Source organism: Haplochromis burtoni, unplaced genomic scaffold (genome assembly GCF_018398535.1).
Source record: "Haplochromis burtoni strain Fernald_Lab_line unplaced genomic scaffold, NCSU_Asbu1 Contig_129, whole genome shotgun sequence".
NCBI lineage: Eukaryota > Metazoa > Chordata > Actinopteri > Cichliformes > Cichlidae > Haplochromis > Haplochromis burtoni.
In genome coordinates, this window is record NW_024582490.1 from 999,314 (window position 1) to 1,012,952 (window position 13,639).

A 13,639-nucleotide genomic window follows, 5' to 3' on the forward strand; every position below is an offset into this window, starting at 1 on the left:
GGAGCGTAGCTCACTGTAAACCTCTGCTGATGATTAACAACGTCTAATTTGCATTGTTAATCATAACCTTGATTTTTTTCATAACCAAGTATAAACATTTTATAAGATACAGTATAATAGTGAACAGTGGAGACATATTGTATAAAAACAAGATGTTTTATGTAAAGGATCTTGCAGCTAAATCAAGAGTCTGCTAATTCATTCTCCTACTAATAAGGAAATGAATGGTAAGCAATGGATGCCTGAACAATGCTTTTTCATCCCAAGCCATCAAATCCTGCAGTATTATCATCCAAATCTATCAGGTTTGCTTATAAAGACATCCTGGTTTCAATTAAAATGTGTATAAATGGGCACTTCAGATGTTGAAGCGAGACCCGTGTCTCCAAAGGACACATTCTGGTTTTTGGAATTATTTTTCTGATGTACACATATATCCATGTGTGACCCTCTACCATATGCCATTTCCTTAATGCGTAATTTATGAAAATTTGTGAAGTGTACAGAGGTGGTTTCCAATCACCACAGTAATGCTCCTGTGCAGTCCTGCAAAATCCCACCTGCAAATGCTGACTGGTTAACAAGTGGGCTGAAACAGGGAGGGTCCGACAGCATCAGAGATTAAAAAAAGAAGAAGAAAACACACTGGATGGAAAGCAGAGCCAGTGGCTAAAGTGGAGACTTTTCATTGTTGTAACTTAACGTCCATGTTATAACTTCACTCTTCTCCACAGCTGTCTGGTGGTCCAATAACAGCACAACCAGGAGTAGAGTAGCCCGTAGACTGGTTGCAATAAATACTTTGTACACTGCCTCAATTGACAGCTTGCTACCACTGCTGAACCATAATTTCAGCACAAGTTGGCAGTGCCTTAGAACAGCGGTCCCCAACCTTTTTTGCGCCACAGACCGGTTTATGCCCGACAATATTTTCACGGACCGGCCTTTAAGGTGTCGCAGATAAATACAACAAAATAAAACTAGTACCGGTACCGAAAAAAAAGAAGATTTATTCATAACACACGTGAAAAGACCCAGGAAAACCGAGTTAATGATAAAAACAATAACAAAATAATGTTAAAAATCCTGAAAACCATACATTTCACACCCGAGCCCGGTACCAAACGATTCACGGACCGGTACTGGTCCGTGGCCCGGAGGTTGGGGAACGCTGCCTTAGAAGTATCCCCCTGTGAAACTTGTTTCATATATTATTAGGTGACATAAGACTTTTAAAAACATACAGTGGTAAAAGACATGAATATTTGCTGTGTTATTTTATTCCACCAATTCCCACATTTAAGTTTCTCAACAGTGAGATAGGGGCTTACCCAGGTCACTAAAATTGCCATATGATGGCCAAAACCAACACAAAAATGGCATACTTAAAAGCGCGATGAAAACCATGTTATTCATTTCCACGTAATCATGCTCATTCACTTGCTAAAGGCAAAGTAGGCCTCGCTGTCATCACTAGGTTCTCTTTCACTCTCCAGCTGAAGGACAGGATAAGGTCACTTTGTTGACCTGCTTTTTACAGCAGCCACTTGGATGATAATCACAAAAAATAACACCAACCCACTAAAGAGCCATACACGGTGCTGGCCTGTAGACCAGGTCACAATGAGTGCTGTCTAAATGAGCTTATTAATCACAGACAGCACCAGAGGCAGAGCCATTGTGAATTCATTAATGCTCAGCAAAGGAGTGTGAAAAAAAGGCTCAATCATGTTTCCACTATCAACAACCGTGGACCCATTTCAAATTGAAACTGCATGCGTACGGCAAACACTCCAACTGCACGAGCGCTTAACATCACATTCCAGGGCAGTAGGTCCACAGAGCAGTGCTACAGCTAACTTGCATTTGCAAAACTCGACAATTAACGAGTCAAATTCAGTTATTAAAGCAAACCACTGTTAAGCTGTGATTAATATACAGTATTACTTCAGCACTTTTAAAGCAATTATTCATGAACTCCTCCTCACTAGAAAAATACTTTTCCCAAGCAGTCTCGGAGCTCGGAGTGTTTAATAACTCCAAGCTCCCTGGAAAGACGAGAACAAAAGGAAATTGGTCAAGGCACTACGACGAGCCTCCCGTCTTTCCTCACTTCTTCACCCGTGTTTACCTTGAGTACCTCAACAAATTGCTCTGATAGACAGCTGTGTTTTCAGGAGCCTTTGCAAGTTTTCTGTGCCTGCTTTCAAGGGCCAGTTGCAGCAAATCACCACATCGGATTTTACAAACAAAAAAGAATTCCTCAAGATCCGCTTTATGTATTTGAAGTTCGCCTTTGTTTAACTTAGTTTCTATTCTGTTAACGAATAGAAGAGACTATGGAGAGTATTTTACACCTGTTTTCTGCAAGTATAATGCAAATGTTTTGACTGTTTTCGGCATTTTGTGTGTAGACATATGCAAGAAGCCACTGCTGAAATACCTGAAACCTGCAATCATTTTAGAGGTCAGCAGGGGGCGACTCCTGTGGTTGCGATTTTTATAGAAGTCTACAAGAAACTCCCTTGACCTGTGAACTCTGATGAATTCTTATTTTTATGTATTATTTAATACAACATGATGTTCATTTTATAACTTTTTGATCTGTTAGAGTTAAAAATGGACCACAAAGGGGGGTATTATTTAGAACGGCCCTCACATGTGATGTCATGTGCTCAGTACATGCAGTTTCAAAATAGAAAGAGGACCCTGACCCTGTGGATGTCATTACGGTGCCTACATCTATGTTTTCAACACAGTCTATATCAGATTGACAAACAAGCTAAAGGTGGGGAAAAAAAGCCTTTGCTGTTTTTTTGTAGGACTGTTCAAGTCTGTGTTTGCCTCTCTTTCTAGTGTCCTCTCATCTTATATGCGTTGAGTACAAGCTGACGAGTCACAGCGATACACTTAGGGGCCTATTCATGTTTAGAGCCCCCGAGACACACACTGGATCCTTTATTCTGAGGAATGTCTCCTTTCAAGGCCTGAACTCGCCTGTGAAAGCATGTCAATAATCCAGAGTCAGTGGGTGCTTCACAATAGTGCCGTGACCACCCCACCAACCAGCCCACTGCAGAAATGGGCCGCAATTCTGCATTCTACCAGTAGAAAGAGACCCGGGTGGTTCAAAGAGGGAGCAGTTGAATGGATGAAGTCATTAATCTGATGGATGCTGATAAATACACAGCTTCACAAAGGTGAGGCCACTCTTGCGGGGAACGTGTGTGCAGTCTTTATTCATTTATAATGTCACGCAACCACACCAAGTATCTTGAGAATAGCATCCTTGTTTTCACCCGTCAGACCCCCGAACGCTAAGTTGAACGTAGTTAGTCCTCTCAGGAAGTATCGGGGTGTTGGTGTACGGCAGAAGCAGAAACCAAGCATTGGTTTTCTGTAGAAACTGTGGTTTTGGTACTGAGTATTTGTTTGAGCAGAGAATCTGATATCATAAGCAGAATAATTGGGATTTGAGTCTTTAGTGGTCACTAAAGCCATTAAAAATATACATCTGTGATATTTATTCTAGAGCTGGTGTGAGTTGGCCGGTGGGGGGGGTTTGCAGTAAAGGCTTAAGGAATCCATTGGCGAAGCTCTTGCAGAGATGGTAGTGGAAAGAGCCAATCATTGCTCTGTAAAGAATTAAAACCACCTCTGCAAATAGCCTCAATATTTGTGCAGCGCCTCAGAGTGGGAGTTTCACAGCGTCTGGGTTTCCAGTGCAAATAAACAGTGCGGAGGTCTACAAGGGCGGACTCCCCCACCCTTATCCCAGAGGTGAAGCCTGCTCCTTTGTTGCTGCTTAATCTAGGCCACTCTCTCTTGAGCGGGATGAAAAGTGAATCTTTGTGTGAGTGTTTGTGTGTCACTGTGAGTGTGTGAGAGAGACACGTCCGGGGTTCTTGATGTGTCAGATGAAGCTGTACGATAATGTCTGTTTGTATGTGGTTCTTGAATCAGAGTCCCGGGCCTGTGGAGACCACCACTGTGTTTGCCAGTTCCCAGATAACCCACATCCTTACACCAGGCCTACACATACCGATCCCAGGATGCTCAGCGCAGAGCAAACTGACAAATATCAGCATGCCTGACCAGCAGCTCTGCTTAAATCAACAGTACATGCCCACTTGAGTACAGCTATGATGAATAGGGGATGATGCAGATATGCTAGCAGTTGGTTTTGGACTGTTTAAAATTCTGGCTGTTGCTGCAAAGCTCGTACACTTGGTCCACTCAGTTCCTTCATACTTAGATCAGACCCAGGATCAAACCTGGGAAGCATCTATATTAAATTAAATGTAATTAGCATTCAATTGGACAGTAGTTAATGCTTTTGGGGATTCTGGGTTAAATACCAAAGCATGTTGGAGTACACTGCCTGGTGATTTGGTATGTAAGAGTTACAGAAGAGAAATTAGTTTTGATGTAAAATAATGCACCTGAAACTGCTTCCTGTGTTGGTGTTCATACACCATCTCTTAGGTTCTGTTTGTTGTGGATTTGACTCTTCTTGGGTTTTTTATTGCTAAATTATCAAATTTTTATAGGTTTTTTATTATTATTTAGACCTACTGTAAAAGCATTATAGTACATAAGACCATGTAGATAAAACGTAATAAAACAGTTTTTCTACAAGGAATGTCTTGAGTAAAACCTGAAACACAGTGAGCCCTTTATCTGATAGCAAAGGCTACACAAAGAAGTAGTTTCTGAACGTGAAACAAACTTACCCAAACTGTCACGCTCCTGTTTTTAATGTAGACTTGATGAAAATGATGATGCGCAAACGGTGCCTTTGGGAGGCAACTTACACATCAATTGGCTGTTCTTATTTCTGAAGTGGATTAGAGTAATACTTATTTTCTTGAGCACTTTACTTAGACTTTTGAGAAAACTGTGCTTTAACATCCTACATAATAACAGTGGGTAATTTAATCAATTTAAGAGTCACAGTAATTTGTATTTTCTTGCAGAGCACGTTAAGATTTACCTTAACAGCCTTACCTATGGGGAGGGGGGCGTAAGTCTCTAATACACCTGGTTGGCTTGTTTCTAGGATGTACTTAGAAACTGCAGTAAGCAGTGCAAATACACACAGAGCCTGCGAGGTGAAGCCACTCGTGCCGGCACGCTTTTAAACTAAATAACAGGGCTTACTCAGAGTTGGAGGCTAAATGAAACCTGAACTTGTGTATCTGCTCTTGTCTGGATGCGTTTGTTCTGAAACATGCAGAATGCACTGGTACAGCCCGCAAGTTTGTGTGATTAAGGTCAAAGGTCAAAAGAGAGGAGAGGCAGAGAGGAAATTGCTCCAGTGGGTTTTTTTCTGTTCTTTTGCAGAAAGATTAGTTGATAATTAGAATTTTTCCATAACTCAATAATGAACTTTTAATGCTTTTTATTAAATCATATCCAGCAGATTAAAGATTGGAACCCATCACGTCACTTAAGCTGTTTCAACAAAACTTTAGGAAGCTTTCTTGTGATTATGTGCAGCAGTTTTTAAAATGTAAGACATTGTATGTTTCAGACTTTTGTTTTTCCTCATCAGCCTACACTCAGTACATGATGACCATGCTAAAAACATTTTTTTTAATATGTTTTAATATGAAATATCTCTTTTATGAAGGACACCCCTCACAACTACTTAATTGAAGTACCTTTGTGTGCAGTGTTTTTGTGAATGGTCTTAAAGGTTGGGTACATTTAAGCACAAGCAGGTTGCAGCCATTTCCAGGTCCTTCCAGAAATGATTCTCTGTTGGCTCCAGATGTTGACAGATGAGGTTTCTTGACGTTGTGCTTTGGGTTTTTGTCTTGTTGAAATGTAAACCTTCACCCAAGCCTGAGGTCCTGAGCTTCCTGGAAAAGGTTTTCAGTCAGAATGGATTCATATTTCTCTGGATGCATCTTTCCCTCTGCCCTGATTGGTCCCTTGTTTTAGGGACTGTCGCTGAAAGGCATGATGCACAGTCTGATGCTGCCACCACCGTGTTTGACTGTAGGGACGGAGTTAATGAGGCTGCTTTTCAGCGCTGCAGATATGGTTCCCCCATAGGTCTGTGCACTGACACAATGCTTTCTCGCAGGTCTGTGGAGCTTATAGCTTCTTTTTTTTTCCAGCCTTGATATGACCCAATTTCCAAGTGTACAGGTGTCTCAGCTAAACACCTACCTGTAACCGGCTATGCTTTGCATTCTGGGATGTACCACAAATGTGTAGATAAATAAATAGATGATAGCAGGCCGAGCTGAAGATGCTCAGGTTTTGAGTGAGTGATCAGGATGGACAGGAAATGAGTACATCAGAGGGACAGCACAGGTTGAGCAGTTTGGAGAGAAAGTTAGAGAAGCAAGGCTGAGGTGGTTCGGACATGTGCAGAGGAGGAATAAGTGGATATATTGGACAAAGGATCTTGAAGATAGAGGTAACAGGCATGAGGAAAAGAAGCTGAGCACAGAAGAGGTTCGTGGATGTAGTGAAGGAAGACATCCAGCGGGGTTGGCATGACAGAAGAGGGTAGGGTGAGATGGAGACAGATGATTCCCTAAAGGGAGCAGCCGACAGAATATCTATTAGTCCAGAGCACAGCACCTTCTTCCTGTTTTTACTTTTTGTTACCGAGACACATCCATCCAGTAAGAGGACTGAACGTCCTTATGCGGTTTGTAGTGACGACTTTTGGATCACCTCGAGGTCACTTAGAGCGTTCTCTGTGCAAAAAGAAACCAAACCAACAGGAAAAAGCTACAAGTTTACAAGCTCGTCGGCTAATTCAGACTAGAGTAGCTAGAAAATTGATGACCCTCGGGTAGCTGTGGACTCGGGTGAATTTTTAGAGGCAGCCTTAAGGACCACTGACAGAAACAGGATGCATGACAGCTCAATTCAGATTTTTTTTTTTTTTTTTAATTTTCTTTACACATTTGATTGATATTCTGTATTTGTGTGGTTGTCAAATTCTATGAAACATAACAAAATAAAAGGGCCTGAAAACTTGCAAGGAAATTGGCACAATTATTAAATCAGATTGGAAAACATGACAGAAATGGTTTTTTCCAAGAGTGACTTTTTCTTTCTTTTTAAATAGAATAATGGGAGGCCGTTGGTATTACCTGTTAATGGGTTACGAGTCAAAGTGTCTGTCAGAAACACAAAGCCAGACAGCGGTTGTTCCTGGCTGAGAACTAACAGTTCCCTCAGGAAGCTCAGATTTGGAGAAGTGCAAAGAGTTTGCATGTAGTTTAAGTGCGTTCCCACTCAGAGTGCCATGATTACAGCGAGGACTACAGATAATTCATCATTAGGAGAAGTTCTGTGCAGGGGGGAAAAAAAGGGCCTTCTTTAAAGTCTGCCAGTGTGTTGCTCACTGACATGCCCTCAGTGCATGAGTTATTATCCCAACTGATGTCACCACATCTGCAGGAGGGATACATTTGTTGCTTAGCAACAGCTAAAGCTCTCAGCATGCTAGCTGCAGTTCAAATTTGATATACTTCTTGACTTTTGGCACTTAGTTATGCTACAAATAACATAGAGTATTTCTCACTATGGTCACCGCAAAGTATTATTCTGAAACAGTTCACATTTTCCCCCCTTTCTCATTTGTTGTCACAGCAGTTTCCTCTTAAATTTGCTCTCGACATGTGGTTAAGTGTCATACATGCTATCACCATTATTAATGCTAGGATGCATTAATTTAAAGTGTAATATATACATACATACACACACACACATATATATATATACACACACACACACACATATATTATAATATATATATATATATATATATATATAATATATATATTATAATCATATATAATATATATGGACTAACTAAATCTAGGTGAAATGAAACAGTGGGGAAGACATTTCACAGCATGCTAATATATCAGTCAAAGCATAAATGTCATGTGGGTCAGGTAAAGCCAGGCCACAAGCAAAAAGAAAAATCTGGTCCCTAAATTTAAACATGCAGGGGCTAAATGGACACCCAGGTAAACAAATGAATCTAGTTTTAGAAGAAAATGAGAGCAGAAGCAGATGAGTGAGAGAATCCAGTGTTTGAGCGAGGTAAAAGCTTTGTTTTGCAGCAAATGTTTTCATGGAGGGGTTGAAGAGGAGAGGGGGGGGAATCAAACTGATATTTAGCCCCTACTGGCTTTTTTTTTCTCCTGCTTTTGTTTTATGCAGGGCTCTTTTTACCACATGGTAGTGACAGATTGTTTGAGCTGAAAGGAAAAGCCATTCGAAGCTAATTAAGCAGCCATTCCAGGCACTGTTCGCAGGCAGGAGGGAGAGTAGCACAGGCATTTGTCAGCGCCGTACCCAACGTGGGTTTAATTGACAACTAGGACTCCTGACTGACAGCTTTTCCAGCCCCTAGCCAATGGTGAGCCGCGCAGGAAGACAGCTGCGAGATCATTGGATGAAAGGCGGTGAAGTGGAGGGAGAGGGGGTGGAGGGAAAGAGGGAACCCACGTGGGGCAGGGCATAGTGAGAAACACGTGATAGGCTGAGGCGCAGACGTGTTGTAGCCTACCTAGTGCTGCTGATAGGAAAGCTTGTAGATGCTTGAGGTCTCGTTAGAAATAGGTCGATCAATTCAAGTCACTCAAAGGACACTCTGCTGTAGATGAAGGGGTATTCACATCTGCGCACTTCGAGTCTTGAATGAAATTCTATGAGCGCGTATTATTCTTGGCACAGAAATAGGACGTATTTCTTTTTCTTGGCATCTCTAGCTCTCTTTTTCAACCGAGAGCGCAGTGAAATAGTCAAGCTTCAAACTATAACCTTCTTTTTCAGGGTCACGCCAGCTTCAGTTATAATTGCTCATATAGTGAGCAGATTTTGAAGGCGAGAAGCTTTTATTAAAATGATCCCTTCTATTTTCGGGGTGGGTTATTTTCTCTATTTGAGAACGAGACTTGTTTTAAATTGTACAGCTCGTTGGTACATACCGTGTAGTATTGTGAAACACTCGGGCACCCGCTGCAGTGCACGGACATATAAATTATTACCTTTGTTTTGAACAAGTTGTTGAACGCACCGAATGTCACTTCAAATCCAAAATGGCGAACATGCGAGGTCACATATCGTGGCCCAATCAGAACGCGACAGTGCTGTGTACCCCACGTGGGACTGACGCGCTGTGATTGGTCTTCGGCGCTAAACTCCTCCGGAGAACCCAATTGGTTAGCGCGAGGCCCCTCTCTCGGCAGTCGGGTCCTCGTGTCAGTGCACAGTCTGTGTGTGGTACAGCGCGCGGCAGAGGAACTGGGTACCCAACTGCAGGCTGGCGGTGCGTTTCACAACGGCCGACATTTTAAACAAGAAAAAAAAAAGAACCGCTTGAGTCGCAAAATAATAATCCCTGGACTTACTGGAAGAGTTTCGAGCTGCTACTGGATCTAACAGAGGCTTTCTTTGAAGTTGTCTGCGGTCAAAAACTCGTCCCAGTCGAGGGGTTTCCAGCGTCCGAGCGGACTGAGCGGCGCTCTCAGTCTCGGGAATCACCGGGGCTTTTAAAGGACTCTCAAGGGGGCAAAGAAGAGCAAAGAAGTGTATGAAAAACAGAAACGACGACGGACAATTGTCTGCGGTGAACGTTACAGATTACCGGATATTAAGCTTCGTGTGGATAATATTTTTTTCATATACATTATTCTTACCTGTGCAGAGGAGAGGAGGAGAGGAATCAGTCGAGACAAAGGTAAAAAAAAAAAAAAAAAAAGAGGGGGGTTACATGAAGAGAGCCGCTAACAAGACGGGTGGTAGTAGTGGTGGCGGTGGCTTTATGGCAGCCGACTTTGAAAGCAGCAGCTCCTTGTTTTCTGATCTTCCAGGACCACCAAAAACAACAGTTGCGTGTTTTCTTTACCCTCTAGTGGAAGACGACTCGTTAGATTTACGAGGAAAAAGCCAAAAAAAAAGCGCATCGTGTCGTTGCGGGTGTGATCAAAAGTCTAAACTTTGGGATTTATTTGGTCCGTGGCATCAAACGCATTTTGCTGCCACTCTTGGTTTTTTCTTTTTCCCTTTCTTTTCTTTTGCAAATCTAGACGACAGATTTATGTTTTGTGGTACACACGTTCAGAGAATTAGTGGGCAACAAAAAAAAGAAAACTACTTTATTCTGCATTTTGCACAAGGTGTATCGGAGAGTTCATAAAGCTCTACGTTTGTGTTGCTTTCAGGCGCTGTGAACGTGATCCAGCTGTTTTCTGTTTGTTTAGGTACAAAAGAAAGGAGCTGATCCATCCGCTGGGCTGGCTCTGAGTGTGCGCCTCGCAGCCGAGAACGAGGCTTTGTCCGCCGCCATCCTGCGCATATCGGGGAGGGGGTGGCGGGGATTTACCGCACCTTCACTGGGATTACGGAAAGAAAGCACGAGAAAAACAACACACCGACTCCCGTGTGAAAAAAAAGACTAGACATGTATCCACAAGGCCGGCATCCGGTAAGTCCCCCGTCTTTACTCGCTGCTTGTAAATTGATGCAGAAGCGCTGCCCTTCAAAATGGCCTAATTAGCTCGTCAGAGTGAAGCTGCTGATCCACACCTTACTATTTATGGTCTGCATCAGTGCTGCTGAGGGCTTCACTGTGGCAAGGAGAGGCACGGAGAGGTGGTGTTTATTGGAAACAAGATCTGAGATTGTGTTGAACTCGTAAAGTAGATCATCAGTTTTTTTTCCTTTTAAAAGCCCCAAAAGTAAATGGGCAAGAAAAAAAACAGCACTGTGTGATTTAGAGACTCTACATGGCAAACGGATAAAGTCACATCTCTGTCACTGCACAAGTTGAGTGAAAGCAGCTCCATCTGCCAGTCCAAGACTCAAGGGAAACGAGAAGACAAACCATTAAAAAAGGACTGAGGGGTGTTATAAAAAAAAAAGAATAAAATAAAGGAGAGGAGGAGGTGCCAAGAGAGAGAGCTCAGCTATGTGATGATGTTATTTACACCTGTGGTATCTCCAATCTCACACTTTTCAGGCTCCTCACCAGCCAGGGCAGCCTGGCTTCAAGTTCACAGTAGCAGAGTCCTGCGATAGGATCAAAGATGAATTTCAGTTCCTGCAGGCCCAGTACCACAGGTAATGACTAGACTACTGTAAAAACCAACGGCTTCCTGGAAACATGAAGCAGAAGCCGTTGATGTTTTGTTCCCTTACTGTAGCTTTGTGCAATCATAACGTGGCGCACAAAAACCAAACATTTTGCAGCGGTGTACCGATCCTTTTTACAAACGCAATGCTTTTTCTTCTCCACCCAGCCTTAAAGTAGAATACGACAAACTGGCCAACGAAAAGACGGAGATGCAGCGTCACTACGTCATGGTGAGTACTACAGCTATTAAGCCGAGAACAGGATTTGAATGGCGTTTCCTCCCTTTCGCCTCAGGTGGTGAACAGTCACAGGTGCTGAAAAGAACCTGGTTGTTTTTGTAGAGCCTGTGTTAAGACTGTTGACTCACGTCTGAGTTTTCATGGGATAAGAAGGGAGGGGGTGTGAAACTGTAGCCGAGGTCAAACGTCCAACTATTGATTGTGGGGTGTGACCACCCCCCCTACCCCTCCTCTCAGTGGCTCTGGGGTCCTCTTTATGACCCTCCACCGCCCCTCCCTAACACACCCAGCATGGCCCACTGGGGGTTAATGACTGGTCTGCCGGCTGTGTGTGTGTGTGAATCAGACAGCTTCCTGTGTGTGTGTGAAAGTTTTAAATCTTAACTCTCCCAGAGTGAGCCATGTGGTCACACCCAGAGATTTCTCACATATTGGGAGACTTTGTGTGTGTTTTTCCCCCCAGCTGCAACGATAATGAACTACTTGTTGGATAATTACTTGTTATTGAAATATCAGTAAAATCTATCTCTCTATTAGTAAAAAAATGGATGGAAAAAACGTACATTTGATAATCAAAGTAAGTAATGGATTTAGGTCTCTCTTCCCCCCCCCCCCCCCCCCCCCCCCCGCCCCGCCCCCCCCCCCCCCCCCCCCCCCCCCCCCCCCCCCCCCCCCCCCCCCCCCCCCCCCCCCCCCCCCCCCCCCCCCCCCCCCCCCCCCCCCCCCCCCCCCCCCCCCCCCCTTCTAAAATGTTAGTGTGCTGATCAGTTTGTCAGATGAGAAATGTTCTCATGTTTCTGTATTGTTTCTGATTATAAACTCAAAAGCATGCAAGTTCAAAATGTGTCTGTAAGGGTTTCACATCACCAAAAACACCCAGGGGCATTTACTAGATGAGTAGCTTTTAGTCGCAGCTTAAATCACGTTCGAAGTCAGAGAGCAGGAAGTTAAAAATCTGACCCTGCGTACTTGCTGCATGTCATTTTGCTTGCTTTGTGCACTGCATGTGTCAGAGCTTTCACCTTTTAATGGAAACCACACTTGAGAAGTGAGATAATACTTGATGCTTATCAAAGTGCTGCAAAGGGTTAAATGTAAAACAGTTCCAAGAGTGCAGTTAAATCTTATTATAGTCAATTCAGAGCTCTCTGATGATCAAATGGGAGACAAAGAAATCTGTGCCTCTGTAAAGACAAGCCAGCTCAAAGCTTCTTGCTAATACAGGAAAGGCTTCATTGTGTGCATGGCAAGAAAAAAGAGAAAAAAAGAACAATCTTTATCTGACAAGTTGTGTAACTTAGACCTCACACTTGTGTATGTGCGTGCTTATCTTGTTTGTACATGAAAGGAATGACTTTAACCAAACGCAGCAGTACGTTTGTTAAATATTATTTTCCCTGTGAGGAACCAGAAGGTGGTGGGAGTAGCTACAATAAATGGAAGCTGTTTGCTGTGTGTTTGATAAACAAGGCAGACAAACTACTAGGCTTTAGTTTGTATCTGTTGGTGGGCTTGCAAGCTTTTTTGGCAATCAGCAGCAGATAATGTTGTTTTCAATAATAGTATTGGCTTTCTCCTTGCTGTCTGGACGGGGTTTGCGCTCAAAGACGAGGCCGTGCCAAGTAGAAGTAAACAGGCGCTGCAGCCAGGCGAGCGTCTGCCGCGGCTGAAAAATGCACGTTGAGATGTCAGCCTCGTCGGCTAATGTCAGTTCGCCCTCGCTTCAGTTGTTATTCTACATGTGATTGACTTCTTTTATTCTTGTTTGGGTGCTTGAGGGGACCAATAAGATGTCACACCAGTTAACCACTGTTTGTCTTGTTGCACGAGTTCTCTGTGCGTTCAGAGAAAAGTCTAGAACAGTTTGGACTGTCTTGCGTTTTGCTCAATTAAGAATGGTGTCATTATGTATAAACATCTGTCTCTAATTAATTCAACATATGAATTCATTTAAGTTTATAATGTCTTTTTCTGCTCTCTGTTCTTTTACAGTACTATGAGATGTCCTACGGGCTTAACATTGAGATGCACAAACAGGTATGTAGCCATATCAGAGATGCTTTGTGTACAGCCAAAACACCCCCCTCCCCCATCCCTTCCTAGTGATTAAGAATATAAACACATACACATGCATACCTGATCTTAGTTTCTACCCTCATCCCTAAATGCTTCTGGGAGCGTACACATACTGGCTTCCTGTAGTGAAAACGCTGACAGGCTAAACAACACGAAGGGCACGCTGCCTGATGTGGATGGTTTGATAAGATTAAAGTGAAGTATTTGG

General features: G+C 43.0%; 1 protein-coding gene across 1 annotated transcript in view; it reads left to right on the top strand.

Moving 5' to 3' along the window:
- Positions 1–8,560: 8,560 nt before the first annotated feature.
- Positions 8,561–13,639, top strand: part of LOC102303562 (TLE family member 3, transcriptional corepressor) — a gene marked incomplete in the record, with an annotated part of 29,651 nt that continues 24,572 nt past the window's right edge. The window contains 5 exon segments of the mRNA XM_014336176.2: positions 8,561–9,721; positions 10,245–10,468; positions 11,003–11,103; positions 11,283–11,346; positions 13,348–13,392. Of these exon segments, the coding sequence (XP_014191662.1) occupies positions 10,445–10,468; positions 11,003–11,103; positions 11,283–11,346; positions 13,348–13,392 (234 nt within the window).